At 45.2% G+C, this 14,524-nt stretch overlaps 1 protein-coding gene across 2 annotated transcripts in view; it reads right to left on the bottom strand.

Moving 5' to 3' along the window:
* GRM4 (glutamate metabotropic receptor 4) overlaps positions 1-14,524 on the bottom strand; it is a 1,444,124-nt gene that overhangs the window by 258,326 nt on the left and 1,171,274 nt on the right. For both annotated transcript variants that reach the window (XM_069633515.1, XM_069633516.1), the window contains one exon: positions 11,540-11,740. In XM_069633515.1, the coding sequence (XP_069489616.1) occupies positions 11,540-11,740 (201 nt within the window). The remainder of the gene's footprint in view (positions 1-11,539; positions 11,741-14,524) is intronic.

Raw genomic sequence — 14,524 nt, 5'->3', positions numbered from 1 at the left:
TCAGAAACCAGTGAGGTAAAATCCTGGTCACTCTAATCGAGAACAAATTCTCTTCCTGCACACTTTTGTTAGGATACCTAATAATTAAATAAGGTCAACAACACACTGTGTATACTGTAAATCAACTGTTTTATCATAATCATTTTCATTTCAACAAAAAATAGAAAACATAATTAATTTAATTTTTCAACATATTGTATTACTATGGATGTCTGTAGTTTGTATACTAACAACACATGAAGCAGGCCTAGAAGCAATGGAGTGGTTGCTACTATCTTCACAGGATTGTAGCACAAATCATTTATGCACATTAAGTCTGTTGAAGATAGTTCTAAATAACAACTTCTTTCGCTTCGAAGACAGACACTTTATACAAATCTCGGGTACTTCCATGGGGGCAGCCATGGCACCCAGATTTGACAATGGGCCTCATTCCGAGTATGGCGTTAAGGGATAGCGGCCACCGCTAACGAGAGCGGTGGCGGTAATCCCTTACCGCCATACTCCGAGTTCCCTTAGCGCCATGGTGCTTTTAACACCTGCTTTTAGCAGGCGTTAAATACCATGGCGCTAAGGGACCTTGATGTTAATTACGCCACCGTAATTTACGGTGGCGTAATTGACGCCTTCCCCACTCCCATTATGCCCTATGGGGCGAGAATGGGAATGGGGAAGGGTAAATGGGGATTGGGGAATTACCGCCCCGCCAACCTTGGAATGGGGCGGTAATTCCGCCAACCACCAAGGCGCTGCCGGTCCGGGTACGGCGTCAACCAAGGCGTTAATAGCGCCATTGGTTAGCGCCGTACTCGGAATGAGGCCCAATACTTACATGGCATACCTTGAACAAACACGTATACTAAACAAAATAGAATACCAGGTCTATCTGAGAAGCTTTTTTCGTTACATTGATGATATCTTCGACATTTGGAGAGCTTCCCATCAAAGCCTTCTGGAATTATTTACAGGCATGAATCAAATGGCACCAAGAATCAAATTTACAAATCAAGTCAATAAGAACCCTATTCAGTTTGTTTTCAGTATATTAAAGCAAATCGCTTACACACTACAATATATAACAAGCCAACTGACAGAAGTAGCATCCTGATGGCATCAAGTTTCCATCCACACACGACTATACAAAGCATACCTTACAGCCAATGTTCTGCGTTACAGGAGAATCATTTCGGAACCATTGGAGTTCGAGAACCAAACTAAGAATTTACAAGAGAAATGTCTTCAAAGAGGATACTCACAAGAACAGTTATCCACAGCCTTGATCAAAACCTCAACTATTTTGAGAGCTCAAACTCTTGAGCAATCTGTCAAAGTGAGTTCAGAAATACTTGTTTACATTACTACCTGCTCTCAATAGAGCTATAAAATCAAACAAATTATAAAAAGAAATTGGCAGATGCTGAAAATGGACCCGTTACTGGCCCAACTGTTTGCAACCGAACCTACGTTTGCATACAGAAAAAAGTAAATGCATTAAAGACTTTGTTGTGAAAGTAGATTATCTATCAACTTTATCTCGTGCAAGTCAGTTTAAAGGGATTTTACCATGCAACAACTGCCAGAACTGTCGCAATGTGATTAGAGGCACCAGTATTAATCATCCCTATATATGGGCAAAATATTTCCATTAAAACACACAAGTACCTGTGACACAAGTAATGTTATTCTATTTTATGTGGGTCTCACAACAAGGAAGGTTAAGCTTAGGTGGACTGAGCACACATCTAACATCAGATTGTGTTCAGTCCACTCACCAGTGGCACAGCATTTCAGTACTTTCCAGCACACCATAGCACAAATGAAGTTTGTGATTTTGGAACAAGTGAAATGCCCAAAGAGAGGAGGCAACAAATAATTGTTACTACGACAGAAAGAGATTTTCTGGATTGAAAAATTGGACTCATTAGAGCCAAAAGGGATGAATAATGACTTTGAATTATCTTGTTAGATTTGAATTGTAATTGTATATTCTCTATGGCCTTCTCCTTTTGTAACTCTGGTTCAAACAATATATATCATGGATTTAATAGTATTCTGTACAGTGTCTTTTAGCGAAGGAATCGTGTTTATGTAATGATTCACATTATTATTATTATTATTTTTTTAAAGCTAATATATTTTTACTCAAAGGTTAACTATATCCCTTAATGAACACCTATGGCACTAACGGCAACAGGATTTAATGATGGCTTTACAATCCTTACAATACATACTAACAACACTGAACATATAGTGTTATAATTTGCCACAGGAACTTATTATGTTTGCCATCTAGTGATCTGTCGCAAATCACATAGGGAATGCCGATCCAATTTTATTTAGCAGTTTAGCTAACCAGTGAAATTAAAGCAATGTAATCATGTGACCGCAGCGTAGTGAATTCATTGCGCGTTCACACACAATTTTGGATTTATATGATTAATGACATCTCTCATCTAAATTGATTTGTGTTATCATAACACATCTGGAACAGGCCTGATAATACCTACCGTCCCGTGAACACGGGCTTCCATTGAGTAAAACGATATACATGTACAATCCGGCAACATGTGATCACATGATCAGCTGACGATCACGTGATCATACACGTAACTAGATTTAAATGTAATGTGGGACAGGAGGCTGTATCAGCAGCCACGTTCCTGTTCCCGCATTGCGATCTATGATAATGGCAGACAGGTAGGAAAATCCATTTTAAATATGAATCTCTGGTGAAGTTTTGGGTTATACTTTGAGGTATGTGCTTCATTTTTTGCCAAAACACTGTATTGATTGGGGCGTTCACTTACGCTTTTCAGATCAGGCATATAGTCTAAACAGCCTTTTTGGGATCAAATTTGGCATCTGCAATTTCATGGACATATGATTGGGGACGATATAGAAGGAAGTTACCCATGCAATACATCCTCGCCATTTTCTGCTTCAAAGAATAGGAGTCACCTTTGTCCATAAAGGTTAGTCAAATGAGTCTGTTTCCATTACATGTGCATAGGTGCTCACAGGGATAAATGAATATAGTAGTTACTTTGTCTTGTTGATATTTTTCTAGACACTGAAGAAATGCAATCAATTTCTACACCTGAAGAAGGGGTCAGGGAACCCCGAAATGCGTAGTGTGATGTCATGATTGTATAAACAGATTGTTATATAGTTAAGTGAAGTAGCAAGACATCCAGATTCACTTTTCTTGATGTACTATTTTGGACTTCTTTAGCTTACTTTGTCAGTTTTCTTTTGAACATTTTTACTATTTTTAAATCGCTTCCTTTGTATAATCCCATTGAAAAATAAGGGAATACAATTATTTTGAAAAATGAAATTCATTATGTTTTCTATTTTTTGTTGAAATGAAATTGATTATGATAAAACAGTTGATTTACAGTATACACAGTGTGTTGGTGACCTTATTTAAATATTAGGGATGCTAACAAAAGTGTGCAGGAAGAGAATTTGTTCTTGATTAGAGTGACCAGGATTTTACCTCAGTGGTTTCTGAGGCAATAAGGTTGTGTTGATTGTGACAGAAGGTCTGATTACCAAAAGCTTTATTTAATGTGTGCACATCGGGACAAAAATAAACAGGGAGGCTTTTAACTCCAACCAAAGTTGCAAGGATGATGATTTTCCTGAGTGTTTCAAATGCTTCTGGACGGCTTAAAAAGAAAGGGGCTCTCACAAACGCTTTGAGTGTCCAAAATAAACCACTCCCTAGTTTTACATAATTACGGGCCAGGGTCTCTCCCGACAGGTTAACACAATAACCAGTCTGCTTAAATACTCAGGATTAAGGAGTTCCTGTTCGTCTCAGGTGGATAGCTCAGAGGCAACGCACTGTCCTTGGAAGCAAGACGATGTGGAGCAACACAAGATCTATCCCCGGGTCCATGCTTAGAAACCTCTGAGAATTAAGCGCAATATAAATTATAAATTACAAAGTCTTCCCAGGGTCTCTTCTCCTTGGTTCTCAGTTCCGGATTTACAGAGTGCCAGCCCCCTCCTTCAGGCTTCCACAAGGGGGAACCTCCTCCCGAGTCTCCGCTCTGGAGCAGAGCTTGTTTGCCGGCCCTTTAAGTTGGGTCATGATGGGCAGCCATTCGAACAAGGATCTGAGCATAAGGAAAACAGGATCCTGCCCGCAGTTCTTGGCTGGTTTCCCAGTAGACCTCGCACTACAGCCCTCTCTCACAGGGCTCTGGTTTTTCAGCCACCTTCTCTAGTCTCTCACTCCTTGGGCCCTGTTCTCCACCCTTTCTAGGTATATTCCTTTGTATTTTAGGTCCATCACCTCCCTCTCGTCACATTTGTTTTCCTGCTCCTCTTCATGTAACATCCCCCATCTTCCTTATTATGCAACTGCTCTTTTTCCACAATTCTCTCTTTGACCTCTTTGATATTCCTCCAACTCTCCTCTCTGCTTCCTTATACCACCTCCTCCTTCACCTCCTTATTATGCAGCCACTTGCTCATTTGTCTTCCCTGTACCACCACCTCAATCTCCTCCCACTTCTTCCAACAGGTCTTCCACCAAGTTCCTGTCTCTTTTCTGTAGCAACTTCTCTTGTTGTGTTCCCCTCTCCCTGCGTGATAACTCTGCCCACCCCACTGGTCCAGCCCTCTCAGCCTTTCTCCTCACAGCCCTCAGAACCTTTCTCCTCTCAGCCCGCTGAGTCTTTCTCCTTCCAACCCTCTGTGTCTCTCTCTCTCTACACTGAGCCGTCTGACTTGCTGTCCTAACTCCCACGGGATCTCTCTCTTCTCCCATCCCTCTATGTGTTTATACTACTAGCCTTCTGGGTCATTCTCCGCGCAGCCCTCTGGGTCATTCGGCTCCCAGCTTTGTGCGGCTTTCTACTCCCAGCCCCTGTAGCTTTCTCCTCCCAGTCTTCTGAGTCTTTCTCCTCCCAGCCCTCTGGGTCTTTTTCCTCCTGACCCTCTGTGAATTGCTCCTCCCAGCCCTCTGTTTCTCTCTACACCCAGCCCTCTGGGTTTCAGCTCTAACTCCCACGGCATCTCTCTCTTCTCTCATCTCTCTGAGTGTTTATACTACCAGCCCTCTGGGGCATTCTTCTCCCAGCCCTCAGGGTAATTCGCTTCCCAGCCACCTGGATCATACTCCTTCTGGGTCATTCTCCTCGCAGCCGTCTGGGTCATTCTCCTCGCAGCGCTCTGGATCATTCTCCTTCCAGCCCTCTGGGTCTTTCTCCTCCCAGCCACCTGGGCCTTTCTCCTCCGAACCCTCTCATTCTTTCTCCTCAAAGCCCTTTGGGTCTTTCTCCTTCCAGCCGTCTGAGTCTTTTCTCTCCCAACCCTCTGATTATTTCTCATCCCAGCACTCTGCAGCTTTCCCCTCCAAGCCCTTTGTGGCTTTCTCCTCCCAGCCCCTGTAGCTTTCTCCTCTCAGTCCTCTGGGTCTTTCTCCACCCAGCCCTCTGCGTCTTTTTCCTCCTGACCCTTGGTAGATTGCTCCTCTCAGCCCTCTCTTTCTCTCTACACCCTGCCCTCTGGATTACTGTCCTAACTCCCACGGCATCTCTCTCTTCTCCCATCTCTCCGAGTGTTTATACTACCAGCCCTCTGGGTCATTCCTCTCCCAGCCCTCAGGGTAATTCGCTTCCCAGCCACCTGGATCATACTCCTTCTGGGTCATTCTCCTCGCAGCTATCTGGGTCATTCTCCTCGCAGCGCTCTGGATCATTCTCCTTCCAGCCCTTTGTGTAGCATGGCGGCGTAGCCAGGGGATCCTGCCCATGCCAACACTAGACCCAGCATCATTCAGCTCGTGGCAGCACTTAGCCTCCAGGGTGACATCACCATCCACCAGAAGTTCAAAGGTATCTTTATCACAGAACCCACATGCTACACTGGCACAGCCAATAATATCACAGAGGTTCTTCCTTTTGCAGCTGGAACCAAAGACCACGTTCTACTAATACTTTATATCAGTCAAACCAAGGCACAATTGCCAATATGATCGATTCCAATATGTAGGTGCTTATCCAGTCCTGTTTTTTTTCCCTTTGCATTCTGGAACCTGTAGCTCTGCTTTGCCCATTGTAAAGTTCTGACTACAAGTCCCAGCATGCAAAGAAAAAAAAAACAACAACACTGGATAAGCACCTAGTGTTTGGAAAGGAACATGCTGGGAACTATGCCTTGGTAGTGAGCGAAGGAAAATATTTCTTCAAAACACTATTTGCTAAAATTGTTTTTTGCAAACAAATAACTTCCATGTCAACTGGATGATAGAGACACCCACACAAGACAGACAGCATAACACTTCAATTTGCTTTTTTTTCTTGCCACTTCCCTGGCTTTGATGAAAGACCTAAAAAACCTTGCCAGGTCAGTGTTACATAAAACACAAATGTACCTACCAAAAGAAAATACAAATACTTGTAGAAGTGTAATCTGGATCTATATTTTGTATTTCTTTGATCCCACTAAATATTAAAGGGGGAGACAGTTAGCTTGTTAAGTCACCTTGCGTAATTGTACCTCTCAAGGAGGTGGGTTGATCCACAACTACACCCTACTGCACCCTATGTTATGTTATGTTGATTTATACTGTGCACCGCTACCACCCAAGAGCCGTCTCCGGACGCTTCTCTCCTCCAAAGCCTCGGTTTTCAGATTGACATAAGCTGTTTGGAGCTCAGCTAGGAAGCCATCTCATCCCGGTTACCGCGAAATGGCACATGCACATGTCGCGGCTGAACAGCAGACCTTCTGTTCCAATTTGCATTTGCCCCGCCCCCTTGCCTCCCTGGCTGCAGCCAGAGCCAGCTGTGTGCCGCTAGGCTTTTCTACACATGTGGGGATGTCTCCATGGCTGGGTAATCAGTGAGACAAGGTCAGTGGGGGTGACTGTCATTTTATCATCTGGCTCAATCCTACATACAGCAGAGACCAGAGCCGGCCCTAGGATTTGCGGGGCTCTGGGCGATAAAAGATGTGTGGGGTCCCTCTAATTTGCATAAATAGTGACATCAGTGATACCAAAGAATGAGTTTTCAGCACGCAAACGTATTATGGGAAGTTAAATTAGAATGTTTTTTTTCCATCCGTAACGTAGTAGACAATTACACTGTGACGTCCAGTATATGAATTGGCATTGTTAATATTAACCTATGTCGCAAAATCAGGAGTGAGGCATTTTTATTTTCTAAGTAGCAGACAGCTGATTACCTTGTACAGACAAAATGTTTACAATTGTGGCATTCTTCCCCCATCTTGACTGGGAGACTACAAATACCAGAATGCAGTTCTAAAAATGCAAAACAATTGCCTTTTTATTTTTAAGATTTATAATTTGTAATATGTGAAAAGGTTACCTGTTGTGTTGAAGTGTTTGTCATATGCAGGCCTCATATATGATGTGATAAAAAAAAAAAATCACATTCTACCAAAAATAATTGCTTTCTGGTGCGTTAAATATGAACATCTGAAAGTAATGTAGCTAATGTAAAACTGTTTTGTGGATATATTGTAATTTACCTGCAGGAGAGCGTAGATTTAGGCAGCTAACTGGTGCTTTATGCATGCTTTCAGAATGAAAATGCCTATTTGCATTTCTTAGCAGGGAAATGTTCCAAAACCCTCCTGCAAAACAATGCTCTCTTAAATGGGCTGTCACTTGTAAACCTCCCCTACTTTAAATGCTCTGCCTGAGGAAAGAAAGTGATAAGTAGTCATTAAGGGGCCTGCAGCATTTGACAGGGCCGCTGGGAGTGGGCGTCGGTCTCTAGGGTGCCACAGGAGTTTGGGAGGCGACAGTGTGTTCTCACGCAAGCTTCGTACATGGAAGACGCACAGCCCCCCCGTAAAATAATAATATTCTTAGTAAAGTTGAGGTAGGTACTGGCCCCAGTGACAGCGGGGTCCTGGGCCACCGCACAGACTGCTCATGCCTCGCGCTGGCCCGCTCTGCCAGAGACAGTACCCAACTTGACACGGTTACTCCATAGAGTGTTTGGGGAATTATCGGGGTTCAATCGCACCCCACGCAAACAAATTCCCCAACCCTGTAGAATTCAGAAACGGCAGGTTTTATTTCCTTTGAGGTACCCTGAATTATTCCAAATAGGGAAAAAGACAGAATGCTCAAAAAGTCTAATTTAAAAAACGAGAAAAAAAGGTTGAATTTAAAACTGCAAAATAAAATAAAAAATAAAAATGTTTAATATAATCATCCAATGGCTAAAGGGGGCAAGTGTTGGAGAAGCCCAAACCATACATTATATGTTGAAGCGTGGCCATTCGGAACATCATGCAAGAAGTGATGGAACGTGGCCATTCGGATAGCCATAGAAGAAGCGATGGAAAGTGGCCATTCGGAACACCATGCAAGAAGCGATAGAGCGTGGCCATTCGGATCATCATGCAAGAAGTGATGGAACGTGGCCATTCGGAACATCATGCAAGAAGTGATGGAACGTGGCCATTCGGATAGCCATAGAAGAAGCGATGGAAAGTGGCCATTCGGAACACCATGCAAGAAGCGATAGAGCGTGGCCATTCGGATCATCATGCAAGAAGTGATGGAACGTGGCCATTCGGAACACCATGCAAGAAGCGATAGAGCGTGGCCATTTGGATAGCCAAAGAAGAAGCGATGGAATGTGGCCATTCGGAACACCATGCAAGAAGCGATAGAGCGTGGCCATTCGGAACATCATGCAAGAAGTGATGGAACGTGGCCATTCGGAACATCATGCAAGAAGTGATGGAGCCTGGCCATTAGGAACACCATGCAAGAAGCGATAGAGCGTGGCCATTCGGATAGCCATAGAAGAAGCGATGGAAGGTGGCCATTCGGAACAGCATGGAAAAAATGGTGGAACATGGCCATTGGGATTGAATGGCCATGCTCCACAAATTGATGAATCGATGAGGGACCCTCAGACGCTGGTGTGTAGCATTAAGCGTGTGGCCCAGAAGATACCTTTTCTAACGCAGTTAATGGCGTAAAAGTGGGAAGGGGTCAGGATAGGAAAGAGGAAACTCAAGCAGACTCTGTAATGGGGAAAAGCCAGGCAGGTACGTTTGAGTGTGGGTAAAGATGGACCTATGTGTCTTTACTGATAACTATTGGGCGATTTTCTCGCACCGCTTATTTTCGCCCCAAAATGATATACTTTTTTTTTATTCTGAAAGACCCAACTTGAAATGAGGTCTCTGAATGGTCTACTGTTTTAGTGCAATGCTTTGTGGCTGTTGTATTTTGATGCTGTGACTGTTTTTTGTTTTGGTTCTTTTTTTGTGGTGGCGCAAACCCCAGTGCTTTCATTACGCCCTACTGTTCCCATCAAGTTTTTCTTATCCCATCCCCTTCCGTGCACCTCTTGCCAATCCGACGTGCTTGTCCTTTAAGTTTGAATTGTTTTGTCTCCTGCTTTAATCACAATAGTGGGGATTACTCACTGTATCCTTATCTTTTCACTATTCATTTCCGGCAAGAACCCTAACTGTCTTCTTTTGTTTTTTCCTTTGTTTTGGTTACTCATCCACTCACAAGCCTTCCTCAATGCCTTTGCGCCCCAGGTACTCCCCTACCTGGCTGTCGGTTCTTCTCCCCAACATTCACGGCCAGGAGGATAGCACAGGGGCAACGTGCTGGTCAGAGAAGCAAGACTACGCAGAGCAGCAAAGGTTCGAATCTCGGAGACGCGCTTAGAAACCGAACTCAGGTGAATGTGTTATAAAAAAAAAACAATAAATAAAATGAACTCTGCGTGACCTGCACCGTTGTGCATTTGATGATCATGTAACAGAGTTCTGATGAAGCAGCCATGGTTTTTTAGCAATGTTTGGGAAGGGTACATTGCACCAGAAATCCAGGTGTGTGATAATAAATGATGAGAGGAAGGAAAGCAGGTGTTCAGGAAAAAGAGGAGGGGGCAATGTAGGTGATGGGCCACCAGCAGAGTAGGGCAAGGAAGATGGCTAAGTAGGCTGATGATTTCAGCGCAGTGTTGGAGGATGGCGAGTGGATGGCTGTGTACACTCGAATAAGAAAATGTTCAAGGAATGTGCGGAGGAGATGCACACAGCAAAGCCTGGGAAGATGGTCTGGAGAGGCTTATTGGAAATTGATTCTAGCGGGGGGAAAAGGGACAATGCAGCACATGTCCTGGGACTGCATAAGAGCAGTGGCCTCCAACCCTTGTCTCGCTAGATGTTTTGGACTACAGATCCCATCATGCCCCACCAGATAACAAGGGCTGATGGAAGCTTAGAGTGTGAGACGTTTGGAACAAGAGGATCATTCTGCTATCAATCTCCTATTGAATACACAGGTAGTGTTGGTTAAACATCCTGTACCTTTGGGAAATGTAAGATGTCTAGTAAGGGGAGAGACATGCGAGGTTATGGATCCTCTCTCTTTAAAGTGTGGGAAGAGGTGGGAGAACTGGATGGAGAGGCATGGCTGACGTAGACTGAGGCCTGGTTTTCTGTGTGTCCAAGACCCCATCTCTTTCTTTCCTCTTTTCATTTTACCCATCAACACAAAATGGCAGTGGGTGATGAGGAATTGTTGGAGCACTGTCTACACAGAGATGCTTCCACTGGATGTTGTTTTATTGCGTGCTACATTGTTAAGGGCCGTATATATACATAGGTTCCTTATACCAATACAGTTAATTTTTGTCGTAGGGTGGGACTTGAGGAATTTAAGCAGGGAACATAGTGGGTGTAGGAAAATAACAACAACGGTAACCGAGATGGAGGTGGTATTGACGGGTAGAGGAGGAAGGCAGGAAGCAAGGCGGGTGTCGGCCAAGGAAGGAGAGAATCAAGGCAGAGGGCAGAAGCGAGATCAGGGATAGCAGTAGGCGAGGAGGAGAAAGGGTGGGCAGCGTGAATGTTTGTGGGAGGAGCTGGTGGAAGATTGGAGGGAGGTAAGGGGTAGAAGTAGCAGATCAGAAGAAGGCTTGAGATTGCAGCTAGGCAAATACATTAACATTGAAGGGATGGGTAGGAAGCACGGGGTGATGGGGGGGTGGACATGGTGAATGCAACATGAGGTTCGGAGGAGGAAGAAGGAGAAGAAGGGTGGGGGTGTAAAGAAGTATGAGGAGTACTTGAGCACCACTGCGGCTTGTTCCTAGAAGGACTTAATGCTTCCTCTCAGAATGGTGCTCGGAGGCAGGCGGCTGGCTGAACAGTGCAGCCTTTCAGCCCTGTGTGCAATACACACCCTGGCCCGATCCATTTCAGCTCCATCCCCAGCTCTTAAGGCTGCAGGAAGGCAGCTAAATGCATGCTTTAGATCTGCAAGAGGTCTTCGTCCCGGGAGGATAGCTCAGGGGCAACGAGCTTGCCTTCGAAACAAGACGACGCGGAGCAACACAGGTTTGATCCCCGGATCCACGTTTATAAACCTCTGGGAATTATCTGTGTTATAAATAACCTATTATAATAATATTAATTGGAAATACAGATGAACTTCAGCAAAGAGGACCTTCCTGGCAGACCCGCCAACCCATGGATCTAGAACAAGCACATCCCTCTGCTGGCCCACCTGAGAAGTTGACGGCCCGGATGTACTTGAGAAGTTCCACGCCATCCACTGGGTCCATCCTGGAACACAGCCCAACCTTCCCAGGGCACAGCTGCTTGTGCATGTTGTGCAGGGCGTGCGCCATGGCGTAGACGGCATCGATGACAAACTGGACCTTGCCTTCCTGTTCATACGTGGAGTCCGCTCCGATGCGCTCGCGGTCTGAGAGAAGAGACACAAGGAGAGAGAGAAGGTGTCAAGGTTCCATTCGAAAATGGCAGTGCCAAGGCGGCCTTACGTGACATCTTAACATCACTTTCTGCTGGAACCTGGTAAAGGGGATGAGCTCCGCAAAAGGACCATGCATGCTGCTTTCCCAACAGTGCCTGACCCTCCTGCATTATCCACAGCCCCCACTTGCACATGATCTGCACTGTTACCAACATCTCCCACACACATTCACATAGGATGCCAGCTCTACAGCTCCCTGGCATTAAACACTACTGCGCCAAGTAATTCCCTGGGAAACCTGACAGCCACTTCCCAAGTGACAGAGGTCACTGCAGCGGGAAGCGTTTAGAGAGTACCCACGTGCCCTCTGAGTGAGAAATATCCCACACCTGTTAATTACCTATGGTATGCTTCTCTGGTGAGAAGAAAAGTTGAATGACATTTTTTTTGGGAAGCGTTTTCGATAGAAATGTCACCACGTGCTACACAGGAGTGCTGAACTTCCAGCAACATAATTCCTCTTTTCAGTCATAAAAGCTCCTCAATGACTTTCAATAGTCTTATAACTTATGGTAAGGTGTACTTTATCTCATACAAAATACCCGGGTAAGAGCCTATTAATTCATTCAGAGAGCATCTATGCGTGGAGACGTATCTGAGGTCACCTAGTTCCTACTAAGGAAATGGCATCGGCCTCAGTGAGCTGGTAACCGTAGCAACCCAGACGTATCTGAGGTCACCTAGTTCCTACTAAGGAAATGGCATCGGCCTCAGTGAGCTGGTAACCGTAGCAACCCAACTGACTAAAGTGAAATGGTTCCAAAACAATAGGATGTTCCATCAAGGTTCTTTACAAATAAAGTGTGTTCATTAAACAATAAAAATGCAATCAACAAATCAAAAACACTTGAAAAACCATTCGGTCAGAGAAAACGCAGAGTATGCAGCCTGTTGAGAAAGGGCACTCTCTGCTGATCATCAGTCTGCTCGCGCAATTTCAATTTTCAATGTTCTTGGAAGGAAACAAGTAGAGAAGGGGGGTCTCAAAAAATGCGATGGTCTCAAAGTTGGGACAGGGCCTCTTCACAATACCTTGTGCTTATCTGTGTGGGCTCAACAGCTTTGAGCCGGGCTTCTAGGAGCTTCCTGAGGCTGACAGTCATCATCAGTTTGGCGAAGGGTAAAATGAGTCGAACAAGCAGCTGAAGAAGCTTGGGACAGTCAGGTGATGTCCGGGTAAGTGCAGCGCACAGATGTTTCAATCTGGGATTCGGGGCCGAGAGCTGTTCTTTGACTTCTGAGTTGCTGGGATGGCCAATCCAGGGACAAAGTGAGTGCTTCTGTTCTGCACTCCACTAGAGAGAGTTGACTGGCACCTACAGCCGATCCTTTAACTGGAGCCTGGTTCCAGTGCAGCCACACATGAGGCCGTTACTGCTATTCCTCTGTGAGGGTTAGGGGGGCATAGCTCCCGTTTGTCTTCTATGCCTTTTGTCTACACCGCTATGGCAGAGGAGTTTGGAAAGGACTGCACTCCCAACAGGGCTCCAAAAGCACATCCTCCTTCTCTTGATGGTTTAAAGATGAATTGTAAAATTGAGGGGTGTCCAAATTGTTACAGGGGTTTGGTCCACAGCAGTCCTGTGTACCTACACTGTTCCCTAGTGTTGCACCCCTGCACCATCCCCTGAACCCAAAGAAAAACAAGCGGACCTGCACCGTTCCACCCAGTTTCCCAGTCCCTCTGCACCATGCCCGACAGTTCACCACAGATCAAAGCTATCCAAAGTGGCAGCACGGTCCGAAGTGCCTAAAGCGCCTACAACATTCCCTTAAGCTTTGCGGCTATCAAAATCCCTCCAGCTCACCTCAACTTGCCATCCTACACCATTCCCCACTGCTTCCACAGGCAGAGCTCTTACACTATTAGCAACTGTTTCAAAGAACTGGGACTGTGATGCTAATCTGGCCAGCTCCTACATACCTACAACTCCCACCCTATTCAAAAGTATTCCCCTACAGCAGTCTTGCTCGGTATCAATGCCTGCAGATTTGCAGAACCAATGCATCCAAAAAGTTCAGGAGGGTTGTGGAACAGGGGCTATAGTCCCATCCCTCATGCACAATAAATCCAGATATCCTGCTTCTGAACACCCATGCTGCTTTCTTGTGTTAGCAATGCATTGCCAAATTGGTGGCGCAAGCGCCACCATACGCGCCACAATCAAAAACAATTCTACACGGGTCGCCCAAACACAGCACTTCCAGCAGCTGCTCCTATACCTGTCCTTTCTTACAACCAGCCCACATACACATTCACCAGCTCACCATGGGCAATGCTCCTGGATAACCAGTAATCACACTCACTCACACCTTGTGCATGATGGTGACATTTCAATATAACACAGAGTTGCCATTCATGCATCAAGAATAGTGCCTTCTTCCCATTACTGGGCATTGCAGGCAGTGGGCTGTGCATCTCCCCTGTGCAGTACCGCACGGACGGCGCACCCCTGGGGCACCCTCGCATGCCGCACCAGTTGATTGCCTTCGCCTTGGTGGAAACAGATGTCATTTTTAGTCCAGCGGTTTACATGCACCGAGAAAATTGGATAAAATCTGTTCGCGCTTTTCGATCTGTATATCATTTGTACACTTGTCTTAACTGCCTTGTCTCGCTTCCATCATCCCTCTTATCAGCCTTTTGAGTGGGATAGCAGCACAATTTGAGTTAGAAATGTATGGATTCTCAGCATTGCTTGAGAAAATCACTGG

This window comes from Ambystoma mexicanum, chromosome 13 (genome assembly GCF_040938575.1).
Source record: "Ambystoma mexicanum isolate Mex_15411 chromosome 13, UKY_AmexF1_1, whole genome shotgun sequence".
Lineage (NCBI taxonomy): Eukaryota > Metazoa > Chordata > Amphibia > Caudata > Ambystomatidae > Ambystoma > Ambystoma mexicanum.
The sequence above is the reverse complement of the archived record's forward strand: the minus strand, read 5'-3'. Positions and strand labels throughout refer to the sequence as shown.